We start from the raw sequence: 16,231 nt of genomic DNA, 5'->3' as shown, positions 1-16,231 counted from the left end.
CTGCAAATGTCTTTGCACTAGTGGGACTATAGCAAAGTCCAATAGCCACGTATAGGATGCCACTAGGTACACTGAGTGTTTGCTAGTATAATGGCTTGGTTAGAATGAGTTGTAGTGTGCAATGCAGGCAGACGCGCTCTGCAAATGTCTTTGCACTAGTGGGACTATAGCAAAGTCCAATAGCCACGTATAGGATGCCACTAGGTACACTGAGTGTTTGCTAGTATAATGGCTTAGTTATCAGTTGGAGTGTGCAGAGGACAAGAGGGTACAGTGGCAGGATTGTGGTGCTCTGGGTAGAGGAATGGAAGACTGCCTTTCTATTCCCTCCTAATGGTGAAATGCAGGTAGGAAATCCCTGACCTGGGCTACACAGACGCTGTTGCTGTTTGCAGGACCTGTCACCTATGGCTCTCTGACCCTGCCGGTTGGAGCCCTTAAAAGGACTGCTATAAAGTGCTCTCCCTAAGCTGTCTAACGCTGTGTATGCAGCGCATACAGCTGTATCGGCTATAGGACTCAGGAAGACGGAGCTGCGACAGTGATGTCTGACACCAAAGACGCAGAAGGCAGATAATGGCGTCCGTGAAGAAAATGTCCGGTTTTATAATGCAGGGACATGTGACATGCAGATCCTATCACACATGCCGTTGCTTCTCTGGCTCAAAGTCCACTTAGCTGTGTGTGTGTCTGGGATTGGCTGACATGCTGGCCCGCCCCACAAGACGCGCGCACTTAGGGAAGGAAGACAAGAAAAAAAAAAAAAAAAAATGGCGATCGCCATTATAGAAACAGCAGTGATCTGAAGGCGCTGTTCACGCACACTATACACTGAAATGTGATAATAGTTTGATTCACAGAGTGACTTACACTATTACAGCAGAAACCAAGCTATGATTTAGCTGTTTTTTGGCTGCTAGAACCGTTCTCGAACGTTTCTAGAACTACCGAGCTTTTGCAAAAAGCTCGAGTTCTAGTTCGATCTAGAACATGCCCCAAAATCACTCGAGCCGCGAACTGGAGAACCACGAACCACGAACCGCGCTCAACTCTACTGATTACTATCGGAACTTAGACACATTTAAGTATACAGATAAAGGCACAATTTCTTCTTACCTATTATAGACACTGATTCAGGTAAGCTGACCTCTGATTCTTGCCTTCCTCTGGCATCTGATACCCAATAGAGACAGGTGTAGGATCCGGCATCACTTCTTTTTGCTGTCCTTATCCTATACTTGTTCATAGTGCTTGCTTCCATCCCACCACCAACTTCTACATTATTTTTGAAGAACTTGTATCCATGTATTGTAAAGTCAGCGGTAGTTTGACATTCTAGAAACACCGATTCTCCAGTTAGGTATGTGGCATACCTGGCTGATATCATGATATTTGGCCTCTGAAGAATAGCTGGAAAAAAATATATAGTTTTTGAATTTTTTTCTCAAAAGGGCATGGCATAAAATGAAAAAACTGTTACTGCTGTGGACATATCTCAAACTATTAAAATCAATAATTGCAAAGAAAAGGAAGAAAACGGTGATCTACAAGGGGTGAGATCAATTGGTTAATCAGTGAAAGTAGGAAAATGGATTATTCATAATACTGCAATTTATTGAGTTGTATGATTACAGCAATACTATGTAAAATAGAGGATATGTATGAATATGTTTTACAACGTACAAAAACTAAAACTGCAAAGTTTAAGTATTATAATATTGCAGTGCTTAGTAGGCTTTTAGACCCATGTATCTATTCAGAGCTATGGCCTTATTAGTGGTTTTGAATAGTCCAAATGATACCGTATGAGCCGTAGACTTAGTATGGCAATATTAAAGATCTATAAAATAGATCTAGATTAGAAACCTACTATTGAATAATATAAATGGTACCCAAAATATGGACTGAAGTGTGAATGACAATGCACTTTGTATTTGTTATATAGGGCAATAAAAGGCATAATGAAGTGTATTTATCCACTCACCTTCATACAAATGGAGCTCTGCTAAAAGGCAAAGACAGAATCGGAAGAATAATTGGACCACGTTATACATGGCGCATGAGTAGAGCAGTGTCCAGACTGGTCAAAACATCTTTAGGGTTACTTAAAATATTCAGTCCTCTACTGAAGTCCTGTAGGTGGAAACAAAAATATAGATGAGATGAAAATTAAACAAGGAGCCTATATATTAAAAAAATAAGTTTGTATCATTATACTCGTAAGCCAACCTGCCATCGGTTTTCCATACTTTCCAAAATGACTTAAAGTGATTAAAAGATTTATTTGCGGCATTACCTCTGTGCTTGGTATCTCACAAACAGTTATTCTAGGATGATGTGATGTTTCTTTGGGGTGTTGGTCACAGCCCCTTCCCTCTTTACACATGTGGGAGTGCAGCCAGGAGCAAGGGAGATTCAGGAGAAGCTGAATTGTTACAAAGGAATCTCCTGCTGGCAGCTTCGGCCGGTGAAACAAAACAGGAAGGGAAGAGCAGAAGAGGAAACTTGATAATAACAGGAGTAATGCGGAAAGACACACTTGTACAGCATATACTTTTTATATTACCTTATACCTAGCAATGTCTTTCCTAATGACAGTGGGACAAGAAAGAACACAATCATATTTTATACTTCTAGAGATAAGCAAAATGTTTCATCTGGTTTGACATTTGCAGTAAAGTTCAGCTATTCCAGAGAACAGAACATTTTTACATTTAGCCACTTTGAAATATGGCAATAGCAGGACTAAAACTTAACATTTAATTATAAATATTAAAATGGTAATAAAGGGCAGTGCATAATGTAAACAAAAGTGCCAAAGAGAAAAAGGAACAATCTCACCCGATCTTTCTCCACAGGTAAGGAAAGGCACCAATCAAATAGGAGAGGAAACACGGGCCGGAAGAACCAGGGTCAGCAGTCGGGTAGTTGTGTAAATATCCCTGTCGTGCCTAGTAATATCTTCCGTCCTGACAAGGTCAGCGCCCAAGTAAGCTGTCTGCCCCACAACCTCATCAAAAATTAAAGAAACGCCCTCCCGACGCGTTTCCCTCTCAATATGGAGAGTTCATCAGGGGAGAAACAAAATATCTCAACCTGCAGTGCCAGGGATTGGTATAAATGGTACACGTTTAGAAAAAACTCACAGTACCAAGCCGTCCATGTTAGCCAATCGCGTCACACAATGGTAACGCGTCAGAGGCCGCACCTATGCATCCCAGAGTGGGGCGCACAGCAGCGGGATCACATGATGGTGTATTTACTCAGAAGAAATATCTTCCCTCCTATACAGCTGCGTTTAAGGAGGTTACAAAAACATATAAGGAACAGATCACTAGTTGGTGGGAAGTACAAAGTTTGGACAATTACATTAAGGGGTACTTTGCACGTTGCGACATTTCTACTACTATATCGTCGGGGTCAAATCGAAAGAGACGCACATCCGGCGCCGGTAATGACGTCGCAATGTGTAAAGCCTAGATGCGCCGATAAACGATCGCAAAGGCGTCGTAAATCGGTGATCTGTGTAGCATCGGACATTTTCATAATGTCGCACCAATAGGAGATACGATGTTGTTCCTCGTTCCTGTGGCAGCACACATCGCTGTGTGTGAAGCCGCAGGAGTGAGGAACATCTCCTTACCTGCCTCCACCAGCAATGAGGAAGAAAGGAGGTGGGCGGGATGTTTACGTCCCACTCATCTCTGCCCCTCCGCTTCTATTGGCCGCCTGCCGTGTGACGTCGCTGTGACGCCGAACGACCCGTCCCCTTAGGAAGGAGGCGTATCGCCGGCCAGAGCGACGTCGCAGGGCAGGTAAGTGCGTGTGAAGCTGCCATAGCAATAATGTTCGCTACGGCAGCTATCACAAGATATCGCATGTGCGACGGGGGTGGGTACTATCGCGCTCGGCATCGCTAGCGATGTCGCAGCGTACAAAGTACCCCTAAGAGTGCCATCATTCCTAGAGATCTGAACATTACCCTTGTACCAGCGGGTAGGTGTAGGACTCCTCAGTTGATGAGTGCCTGGGAGAAAGAGGCCACTGCCAGCTCCCTTAGACTGATGAAAATCTTGCTTACAAATGAAAAAAGCAAATTTTGAAATCTTAAATAATAAATTGAAAGAACAAATTGAGGTCACTAAGACTTTTCAGAATGAAACTGATTTTACGGCTAAAGAAAGTTTACTGAAAAATTCTATAGAAAAAAAAATTTCAGTTTCCACTTAAAGAAAGGAATTAAAACGTGACCTGCAAGATTTTAAAGATAATAAGGTTTATCAAACTTTTCCAACTGAGGCGCCTGCACCTAGAGAGCGTGAATCTGATTTGTCTTCTACGGAAGCAGAAATTTCTGACTCAGAGGCCAGACTACTCCCTTTTCGCCCACAACAGAGGGACAGACGGAACCGTAGGGGAGGTCCCAGGACCGAACACCCTTATTTTCCATCAGTACAGAACAACCCCCCTTTTTTAGATCACAACTATTTCCTCAGGAGTCACAAGGCAAACAGGGATTGAAGTCGCAAATTATTAATCTGTCCAGTAGATCCTTAAATAATACTGAGATGGCGGTCCTTAGTAAAGGCTTATCGTTTGTTCCCACTAATGATTTTTCAGCTTTTGACTTTATAAAAGATTTAATTGTATTCATTCGTAAATTACGATGGAAAAAATTCTTTAAACAAAAAGGCAAGAAAATTTGTGCTGATCTAGATATACCTACAGACATGCTTGATGATGTGAGATTACTGGCGGATTTGGAACAACCTAGCGTATCTAATACTGGCAGAGGCCCATTTACCACTCTAAAAAATCCAAGTTCCAAAATGCTCCCCAACACCACTGACATTTCGGCAATTGACGTATTTCTTAACCAGGTGACCAAGGATGTTCTCACTTTGGCTAAAATCGACCCTGCCCATATGGGAACAACATCCTTACTGATGGGAAATAGGAACAACTTAACTAAGTCTGAAATGCAGGCACTATGTAATCTGGAGAAAGATACTACGATTACCATAAAACCCTCAGCCAAAGGGGGCAATGTAGTTTTAATGAACTCCAGTGACTATAGTGATGTTTGTCTTAACATCTTAAAGGATTGTAACACCTATCGTAAAGTGTCTGGTACCCGATTGGAAGTGCAAAAAATGCACTGAAGGATTTACTTATTGATGCTAAGAGGGATGGATTGATTAGTCATGATGAGTTAGCATTCATGGTGCCAGATTTTCTAGTTATGTCTATCTTTTATACACTCCCGAAAATACACAAAGGGGTTACCCCCTTGAGAGGTAGACCTACTGTCTCGGGAGTGGGTAACATTGCACCAAATGTAGGGGTATACTTGGATAAGATTCTTAATCCATTTGTTGCTTCCTTGCCCTCTTACATTCGGGACAGTCTAGATTTCATCACTAGAATTGAGGAGGTAATAGTAGGGCCAGTAACATTCTTAGCCAGTATTGATGTTGAGACGCTTTATTCTTCCATACCGCACGACCAGGGAGTGGATGCTGTACAGTTCTTCTTGGCAACCTGGGGACAGCAATTCGACGCCCATAACAACTTGATTTTGTCACTTCTACATTTTGTTTTGCAGAATAACTACTTCTTGTTTGATGGCTCAGTCTACCAGCAGCTCAGGGGCACAGTAATGGAGAGGTTCCCGTTTACGCTAACTTGTTCCTGGGTTGGTGGGAGGACACCGTTGTTTTTTATGAATCCATGGCTGTCTATACCGATATGATTGATTTATGGACTTGGTTCATTGATGACATTTTTTTACTGTGAAGGGGTCCTCGTGAGTTGTTTATTGAATTTGTAAACAGCCTAAATTCGAACTCTTTGGGTCTCACATTTACTTATGTCATCCACCCTATTAGTCTGTCTTTTCTGGATTTGCTTGTTTCTATTGACCCGGAGGGTAAGCTCAGAACCATCATTTTCAGAAAGCCTACAGCCACGAATTCACTCCTCAGATGGGACAGCCATCATCCCTTACCTCTCAGATGTGGTATCCCTAAGAGACAATATTTACGCATGAGAAGGAATTGTGAATTTGTGGAGAAGGCTAATGATTTGAGGTATCGGCTTTTGGAAAAGGGCTAGTCGGACCATGTTTTGAGGGAGGCCTATAAACACTCTTTGGAGCAGGATCGAAACAAGCTTCTATTACCTCAGTCAAAACGAAACCAAGACGAGGGTGTTGTTAGGCTTATTACCACCTATACAAAGCATGCCTCTGCTGTCAGACGTATACTGGAGCAATACTGGGGCATCTTTGAGATGGACAATGATCTTGTGGACTGTCTCAGGTCGCAGCCCAATACCACTTTTCACAAAAAATGTTCCCTGGGTGACCGACTAACACATAGCCATTTTGTGACATCGAGTGGTGGTGGCACGTGGATCCCGACAAGGCCATCTGGGTGTTTTAGATGTGGTCCATGTGTTGCTTGTGCCCATATCAGCATGGGTAACAGCTTTACAAGCACATCTACGGGTGAATCTCTCTCGATTAGAGAGTTCATCAATAACAAAACAAAAGGTATTGTATACCTGGCCACATGCCTCTGTGGTATACAATACGTGGGTAAAACCATTCGTGAGTTCTGGAGATGAGTGGGCGAACACATGGGGGATATCAGGAATGATCATGATACCCCAATTGCCAGACATATGAATGTACAGCACAACTCTAACAGGGAAGGTATCTCCTTCATGGGTATCTTGAAAGTCAAAGCATCTCCTCAGGGTGGCAATCTGGATCACATCTTGTTACAAAAGGACGCAAGGATGATATTTTGCCTTAATACTTGCCATCCAGAGGGTCTTAATGAACAGATTAATTTTGGCTGTTTTATTTAGTTCCTTAGCCTTGTGAACAGCTGGTAGTGTTTTGTCTTTTTGACAGTGAATTTGGCTTATTGACCAATTAATATATTTTGCCCTATTACTGTATCTGCCGATACTCTATTATGAGGTCTTTTTGACTAGTTGGGGATACTTATCTGGATAGGTTCATTTATTTTTGATGTTTAATCCCTATCATTATGTTTAACATGTCCTTTTATGACTATGTATATGACTGTTTTAAAGTAAACAGTCCTTTTTATGTGCCTTTTTTAAATTTACCACCTTTGGTCCATTCCTAGAATTTGTGCCTTTAATTCTTGAATACCTACACGTTCATTGTGCGAGTATGATTTACTATTAACATCATTCCACATTCATATACATACTTATGGAGATGGCTACATTATTGTTGCCGTGATTTAACTATTTATGTGTATTCACCTTGTTAATATGCTGTCCACATTGTGCCAATTTTGGCTATATTCTCTATGCAAAATTTCTTATTTTTCCATGTTGATATGCATAGTTAATATGTTGATTAACACTAGAAGTCCCAGAAATTTCGAGCTCCCCCATGAAGTCCCGAAAGAGGGTCAAATGACCCTTAGTTAAACTGAACTAACTAGAAACTAAATGGCTAAACTCAATGGAAAACAACCACCTCCTGTGGTGCGACAGTAATGGCCTTAATTACAGAACAAAAGACGGTGATTATAGGATGTTAGCTAAAATCCTTCAGGTCATTCGACCCGTCTCTGGGTTCCAAAGGTAGAAATGTTAAATGACCCCTCTCTGGGACGTCTAGTGTTAAATGGTTAATTGTTAGGTGCCATCAGGGCTATGGTTTTATCTGTATCAGACCCCTAAATTGTAGCTTGATTTTGATTTTGATCTGCGCATGCGCGGCATTAGGCATCCCACATGGTATAAGCTCCCGTTGTCGTGGTGTCTATAAACAAAATTTTGCCACGTCTTTTGGGCATCTCAATGTAGTTGTATGTCCGGGACATAGTATTAGATCCCGGAATCGTCATCATTATGTGACCGATACCTCGTGACCATACCATTTGACTCCGTTTGTCCCACATCGTTATCTAGGACATGGGGCGTGTCTTTACGCGTCACCATCATGTGACCCGGTTAGTGTATGTGGATGGCTTAAGTCTGTGACTCCCACTCTGGGACGCACAAGCGAGGCCTCTGATGCGTCACTATCATGTAACCCCGGTCCTGTGCGTCCCACTCTGGGACGCACGGGAGTGGCCTCTGATGCGTCACTATCACGTGACCTCGCTTTTAGTTTTACCCTGTGCGTTCCACTTTGGGACGCATAGGTGCGGCCTCTGACGCATTACCATTGTGTGACCAGATTGGCTAACATGGACAGCTTGGTACTGTGCATTCCACAGGGGGACGCATAGGCCTGGCGTCTCACTGTGGAATGCGGTGACGTCTGAGATACCGGAAGTAATATCAGATGCAACGGTATCAGTTCATCAGCACCATAGACTGGATGTGGAAGGGCCTGGCACAAGACATGTGAAGGTAATTACTAATTGTTTTTTAGGTATAAAACTAGGGGTGGGCCAAGTATCAGTGTACCACAGTCTGTCTTTGCACACACAGGTTTTTTCTAAACGTGTACCATTTGTACCAATCCCTGCCACTGCAGGTTGAGATATTTTGTTTCTCCCCTGATGAACTCTCCATATTGAGAGGGAAACGCGTCAGGAGTAGAGATGAGCGAACCGGTCCCGGTTCGGCTCGAGGTCGGTTCGCCGAACGGAGGTCCCGTTCGAGTTCTGCTCGTCGAAAGTTCGACGAACCGAACTCGAACTGCATAGGAAACAATGGCAGGCAATCACAAACACATAAAAACACCTAGAAAACACCCTCAAAGGTGTCCAAAAGGTGACAAACAACTCACAACACAACACAAACACATGGGAAAGCGACAAGGACATATACTCATGCGAAAACAAAACAGCTGGACAAGGAAAAAGAGGAGGACACACAGATATATGAGTATATGCAAGGAAACATCGATTCCATTATTGTGCAACTTGAGCCCTGCTCATTTTAGGCTTCCAAGCTTGATAAATTGCCTGAGCTCGCCACGTACGCCTTGGGGATCTTGTCGTGTCCTGCAGCCAGCGTTCTCTCGGAACCTGTCTTCAGTGCTGCTGGGGGTCTGCTGGCAGATAAGCACACGTGTCTGTCCACTGACAATGTGGACATGGCTCTCAGAGGACTTTTCTTCCCCTGGGTCAGCCAGGGGACGGGAAAGGCACGCATATTTTTGAGAGTGCTTCATGCAAAGCATCTTTTTCTTTTTCAAAAGGGGGGGTCAACTGATGCCAGTCAAGTGGGGTGTGTGTGGCCCAATTAGTGGCAATGAGGGAGACTGTGGTTGGAGTCCCCTCGCTGTGTTTCCGAAAAGAACCAAGATGAACAAGTCATGGCTCTCAGAGGACGTTTCTTCCCCTGGGTCAGCCAGGGGACGGGAAAGGCACACGTATTTTTGAGAGTGCTTCATGCAAAGCATCTTTTTCATCTTGAAAATTGGGTCAACCGATGCCAGTCAAGTGGGGTGTGTGTGGCCCAGTTAGTGGCAACGAGGGAGACTGTGGTTGGAGTCCCCTCGCTGTGTTTCTAAAAGACAAAAAAGATGAACAAGTCATGGCTCTCAGAGGACGTTTCTTCCCCTGGGTCAGCCAGGGGACGGGAAAGGCACACGTATTTTTGAGAGTGCTTCATGCAAAGCATCTTTTTCATCTTGAAAATTGGGTCAACCGATGCCAGTCAAGTGGGGTGTGTGTGGCCCAGTTAGTGGAAACGAGGGAGACTGTGGTTGGAGTCCCCTCGCTGTGTTTCTAAAAGAACCAAGATGAACAAGTCATGGCTCTCAGAGGACTTTTCTTCCCCTGGGTCAGCCAGGGGACGGGAAAGGCACGCATATTTTTGAGAATGCTTCATGCAAAGCATCTTTTTCTTTTTCAAAAGGGGGCTCAACCGATGCCAGTCAAGTGGGGTGTGTGTGGCCCAGTTAGTGGAAACGAGGGAGACTGTGGTTGGAGTCCCCTCGCTGTGTTTCTAAAAGAACCAAGATGAACAAGTCATGGCTCTCAGAGGACTTTTCTTCCCCTGGGTCAGCCAGGGGACGGGAAAGGCACGCGTATTTTTGAGAGTGCTTTATGCAAAGCATCTTTTTCTTTTTCAAAAGGGGGCTCAACCGATGCCAGTCAAGTGGGGTGTGTGTGGCCCAGTTAGTGGAAACGAGGGAGACTGTGGTTGGAGTCCCCTCGCTGTGTTTTACATGCTTTTAGAAGGGCATGACATGGCTTAGAGGTTGACTTTCAGCATCTGGAAACTGTTGGCTACCAAAATGCTGCCTTTCCAACCTTTTTAACCGAGGATTTTCGAGACCTTATGCCCATCGCAGTGCCCCAAGAGCCGATGCCCAGGCGCCACTCCTTCTCCAACAAAGGCGTGCACGCGCTACACCAGCATGTCGCACTAAACATCACTGATTCCTTGAGAAACTCTGTGTGACAGGGTGCATTTCACCACAGATAATTGGCCCAGTAAGCATGGACAGGGGCGTTACATGTCGCTGACTGGGCAATGGTTACTGTGGGGAGAGATGGAGAAGGGTCTGCTGTACAAGTCTTGCCGTCCCCACGAGTTGTTTCAATCCTTCTTCTGTATGTAGAAGTTAATACACTGCTTCTGCCTCTTCAACCTCGTGTGGGTCCTCCACCTTGGCGCAAACCCTGTGTGGTCAGGCCACCCTTCCTTGTAACTGCGCACAAGGACTACCACACACCTCCTTACTATGCTGGCAGCAGAGCTCAATGCCATCAGGCGGTCAAAGGTTTACTTTGAAATGTATGGGAAATGTGAGTCACACCGCTGAGAAGTTGTGGACGGTTAGCTCTGGAGACCGAGTTTCATCAATGGTTGTCTCCACTCAACCAGCAGCCAGGGAAGGCCGGGTGCGACAATGATGCAAACATGGGTGCGGCCCTTCGCTGTGACAATGTGACACACGTGCCTTGTGTGGTTCACGTGTTGAACCTGGTTGTCCAGCAATTTTTAAAGCACTATCCTGGCCCACATGGCCTTCTGCAGAGAGCACGGTGTAACGCCTTCCTTGATCCACACACTCAGATGGGCTGTAAATGATAGGCTAGAGGGAAGCCACTCACCAAGCAGGACCCCTAGAACCCTGAAACCCTTTAACCCCTATACAGGGATTAGGAATTGCACAGGGCCCAAGGTGATTAATACCTGTGGAAGGCTGCAGTTCCAGAGAATAGTAGTCAGGCAGGGTCAAAACATTAATTGAGGAACAGGAACAGAATGGGACGGCCAGGACTTAATCAGAAAACAAGCAGAGGTGAAATGCGGATCGGCCAACAAGGTACATAAACAGCAAGCAGGAAAAGTAGTCAGGTAACAAGCACACAAAATCATAAAAGTGAACTTGGGGTAAAAGCAGAGCTATGTCTGGCAGTGGTCTGCAGACAGGATGGGCATAAAAAAGGGTGTGGTGTCTTCCCATTGGTTGTAGCTGAATGATGGTATTTCATCTGTGAGATACCCACCAGCTACATTCAGCCAGAGATTCTGCATCTATCAAGGTAATGCAGCCCAGTGGGTGAGCATAACCTGCGTCCACCTGCGCCGCTGGCATCGACTCCTCTCCCATCATCAGCACTATGCATGAAAGGAACACGTTGTCACCTGGCGACCGGAGTACAAATTGACGGAGCGGACTCTGTTGGTGACTTAACAGCCGTGTGCGGCAATGATGCAAACCTGGCTGCGGGCCATCGTCAGGGCAATGTGACACACGTGCCTTGTATGGCTCACGTGTTGAACCTAATTCTCCAGCAATTTTTAAAACACCATCACGGCCTACAAGGCCTTGTGCAGCGGGCACGCTCGCTATGTGCTCACTTCCATCGTGCGCACACAGCAGCTCAACAACTTTCGTCGCTACAGAAGTCTTTAGGTCTGGTGGTTAAACGCCTGAAATGCGATGTGCCCACACGCAGGAATTTGAATCTGCACATGTTGCAGCGTTTGTGGCAGCACCGCCGAACCCTGCTGCAATACGTTATGACATATAGCCTGGGATAACTTGATCCAGAGGTGGTGCAGATCACGCTGCTGGAGTGGTGTCAGATCAAGGACCTATGCACCCTGCTACACAGTTTACAAATGTCGACGAAGATGTTTAGCACTGGCAATGTCATTCTCAGCGTGACAATTCTGGTCATCTACATGATGGAGCACACTGTAATTATTATTCGGAGTCAGGAGTTGGGACAAGAGGAAGGGGAGGAAGTACAGGAGGAGTCATATGCGGAAGGGATAACAAGATCTACAAGGTCCAGATGGTCAGCGGCACCTATGCGGCAGTCATGGTGAGGGAGAGGGATTAACAAGGGCACATAGTATCAGCAAAAAGTGTTGAGGAAGGTGCAGGAGCCCATGAAGAAATGGAGGACGAACTGGCGATGGGCATGGAAGACTCAGCAGATGAGTGAGAGCTTGCTCACATTTCGGTTGTGCGAGGTTGTGGGGAGAGGGCAGAGGAAGGAGGCACGATTCTCACCTCTCTGCCACCAACACACCAAGGACTTGGTCCTCCTGGATGCACAAGACACATGAGCGCCTTCTTGCTGCACTACCTACAACATGACCCTCGGATTGTACGAATTCAAAGTAATCCAGAATACTGGGTTGCCACACTGTTAGATCCCCGGTACAAGACAAAATTTGGCAAAATAATTCCTGCCATAGAAATGGACGCACGTATACAGGAGTATCTGCAGAATGTGGTACGCAATCTTAGATCTGCTTTTCCACTAAACACCAGTGCTGCACAGAGTGAATCTCAACGCTTTGTCATGGATAGGAGGAAATGGTCTTTTACTTGTCCACATCTGAGGGACCGAGGGCTGGCTGCTGTGCTGAGATGGCGTTGAGTACGGTGTCCCTGCAGAGTTGCACTTTTGGTCATATACCAAAATGAGTTGAAAAAGGACAGATGCTGGTGGAAAGGGGAACAGGTGTGTTGGAAAGGGGAAAAAAGTTTTGGTCCGTGGATTTGGTGGTTAAGCAACAGTAACATTTGCTGAAGAAACACCATCTGTAACAGTGGGACTGGCAGATTTGGATAAGGTGGTATATACTATGTTACCGCTATATAACGAAAATTAATAAGAAAAGAAAGAGAAAGGTATATATCCCCATCAGCAGTCAGTGTCCACCGTGCTCCCAGATGGAAAAGGAGAGGTTGGCAACTGGAAGGTTTGGTGGAGGATACAGAGCTGTGTGGCTATAAAACTAATAGTAGCCTGAACCGAGTTAGACGCCATTCGGATCTGGAGACTGGGAGCCCTGTTAGCGTCACAGGGTCCACATGCCCACCCAGCCCAGGAACTCCCTGTTAACAACACAGGGGCCATTGAGTATGCTGACCGTGTGCGTAGTGGCCACACCTGTGGACAGCAGGCGCATCAGCAGCAGCAGGCCTGTTAATGCCACTGGGCTGCACAAGCAGGACTGGTAGGACAGGAGCTGGTCTTAACCGTTCTGCGTTACCAACTGTGGTGGTGGCCTGCATCGACACCCTATCCCTGCCTACCTCTGGCCTAAAGCCGCAATGGGTTCAACACATGGAGGTGTGCTCTTTCGGAGCATAATAGAAGACTGCGCACCTCCTTGTTGGCTCCAGCCCCTTTTATAACCTGGGTCCGCCCCAAACCAGGGTGAACCACAATGCACCTCCTGGAGACAAAAGTAGAGTGACACGTCATGAGTGGCATAACTAGCGTCCTATTTGGAACCGCAACTTCAATGATGACCTCATGGCTGCCATGACCCAAACACCTCACCAGTCATCGTCTGACCATCAATAATGCGGTGACAAGTCATAGGGGTGGGCCTCTGCAAGCCATTTGGGAGGACACCTGATGCCCTGTGGTCTATATGGGACCCCCACATCAGGGCCAGGGCCAAAGAGTTCATTACCGGACCTAGTCTCTGATGCAGGAAGTGCCTGAGCATGCTCAGTATCATGAAATACAGTCTCTGAAAAAAGACTATCAGCTTTAGCATGGTGTCTATGCCCAAAACAGGACTTATACCCGGCACGGAATGCAAGCACCTGTGCAAAGAGGCTTTTCACACTTAGTGTGGGAGCATGCGCTGTATCCCGAAATGAAAACTTAGCGTCAGGAATGGCACAGTCAGGCTGAGCATACTCACTAGGCGAAACACTGTAATTAGGCTGCAGCTGGGGTAAATCGGCACACGCATGCGCACTAGCTGCCTCTCCACACTTAGACGTGGAGGAGAAATTGCTCTTCGGGTGTGAACTTGGAGATGCTGTCTATGAACAGAAGGAAAAGCTAAAGGAAGCCTCACTTTCTATCCCTCCGAATTATCAAATGCAGCAATGAATTCCCTGAGTTTGCTATAACATTAGCGTAGCAAAATGTGCATGAGGGTGTCATGTAGAGGTGCTATAAATAGCTTGGCACCAGTGGGGCACTAATGGAATACAACAGCCAGTTCTATGATGCCACTAAATGGCAGTATTTTTTGCTATCATTATAGCTCATTAAAAACAGAGCAGGAGGGTGTCATGCAGAGGTGCTGCACATAGATTTGCACCAGTGCGGCACTAATGGAGTACAACAGCCACTTCTTGTATGCCACTAGGTACACTGACTGTTTGCTAGTAAAATGGCTTAGTTAAAAAGAGTTGGAGTGTGCAATGCAGGCAGACGTGCTGCAAATATCTTTCCACTAGTTTGACTACACAAAAGTACAATAGCCACGTTTAGTATGCCACTAGGTACACTGACTGTTTGCTAGTATAATGGCTTAGTTAAAAAAAGTTTGAGTTTGCAATGCAGGCAGAGGTGCTGCAAATATCTTTGCACTAGTATGACTACACAAAAGTCCAATAGCCACGTTTAGGATGCCACTAGGTACACTGACTGTTTGCTAGTATAATGGCTTAGTTAAAAAGAGTTGGAGTGTGCAATGCAGGCAGACATGCTGCAAATATCTTTCCACTAGTTTGACTACACAAAAGTCCAATAGCCACGTTTAGGATGCCACTAGGTACACTGACTGTTTGCTAGTATAATGGCTTAGTTAAAAAGAGTTGGAGTGTGCAATGCAGGCAGACGTGCTGCAAATATCTTTCCACTAGTTTGACTACACAAAAGTACAATAGCCACGTTTAGGATGCCACTAGGTACACTGACTGTTTGCTAGTATAATGGCTTAGTTAAAAAGAGTTGGAGTGTGCAATGCAGGCAGACATGCTGCAAATATCTTTCCACTAGTTTGACTACACAAAAGTCCAATAGCCACGTTTAGGATGCCACTAGGTACACTGACTGTTTGCTAGTATAATGGCTTAGTTAAAAAGAGTTGGAGTGTGCAATGCAGGCAGACATGCTGCAAATATCTTTCCACTAGTTTGACTACACAAAAGTACAATAGGCACGTTTAGGATGCCACTAGGTACACTGAGTGTTTGCTAGTATAATGGCTTAGTTAAAAAGAGTTGGAGTGTGCAATGCAGGCAGACGTGCTGCAAATATCTTTACAATAGTGTGACTAGACAAAAGTCCAATAGCCACGTTTAGGATGCCACTAGGTACACTGAGTGTTTGCTAGTATAATGGCTTAGTTATAATGAGTTTGAGTGTGCAATGCAGGCAGACGTGCTGCAAATATCTTTGCACTACTGTGACTACACAAAAGTCCAATAGCCACGTTTAGGATGCCACTAGGTACACTCAGTGTTTGCTAGTATAATGGCTTAGTTATAATGAGTTGGAGTGTGCAGAGGACAGGAGGGTACAGTGCCAGGATTGTGGGGCTCTGGGTAGAGGAATGGAAGCCTGCCTTTCTATTCCCTCCTAATGGTGAAATGCAGCGACGAAATCCCTGACCTTGGCTACACAGACGCTGTCTCTGTTTTCAGGACCTGTCACCTATGGCTCTGACCCTACCGGTTTGAGCCCTTAAAAGGACTGATAGAAAGTGCTCTCCCTAAGCTGTCTAGCGCTGTGTATGGAGCGCATACAGCTGTATCGGCGATAGGACAAAGGACGGAGCTGCGACAGTGATGTCTGACACCAAAGACGCATAAGAGATAATGGCGTCCTGGAGGAAAATGTCCGGTTTTATAATGCAGGGACATGTGACATGGACATCCTATCACACATGCCGTTGCTTCTCTGGCTAAAAGTCCACTTAGCTGTGTGTGTGTCTGGGATTGGCTGACATGCTGGCCCGCCCCACAAGATGCGCGCGCTTAGGGAAGGAAGACAAG

The 16,231-nt window shown here is 45.4% G+C and overlaps 1 protein-coding gene across 5 annotated transcripts in view; it reads right to left on the bottom strand.

Moving 5' to 3' along the window:
• The window catches only part of LOC142297012 (Fc receptor-like protein 5), a 67,383-nt gene extending 64,912 nt beyond the window's left edge, over positions 1-2,471 (bottom strand). Inside the window, exons 1-3 of one of the 5 annotated variants that reach the window (XM_075341241.1) lie at positions 2,297-2,471; positions 1,985-2,133; positions 1,117-1,410 (exon numbers count right to left, since the gene is read on the bottom strand). In XM_075341241.1, the coding sequence (XP_075197356.1) occupies positions 1,117-1,410; positions 1,985-2,054 (364 nt within the window). In that variant the 5' untranslated portion in view covers positions 2,055-2,133; positions 2,297-2,471. Of the gene's footprint in view, positions 1-1,116; positions 1,411-1,984; positions 2,134-2,229 lie in introns of all 5 variants that reach the window. The other 4 variants (XM_075341256.1, XM_075341224.1, XM_075341249.1 and 1 more) reach the window with 4 other exon arrangements.
• Between the last annotated feature and the right edge of the window lie 13,760 nt (positions 2,472-16,231).

Source organism: Anomaloglossus baeobatrachus, chromosome 1 (genome assembly GCF_048569485.1).
Source record: "Anomaloglossus baeobatrachus isolate aAnoBae1 chromosome 1, aAnoBae1.hap1, whole genome shotgun sequence".
In the NCBI taxonomy this organism is placed as follows: domain Eukaryota; kingdom Metazoa; phylum Chordata; class Amphibia; order Anura; family Aromobatidae; genus Anomaloglossus; species Anomaloglossus baeobatrachus.
The sequence above is the reverse complement of the archived record's forward strand: the minus strand, read 5'-3'. Positions and strand labels throughout refer to the sequence as shown.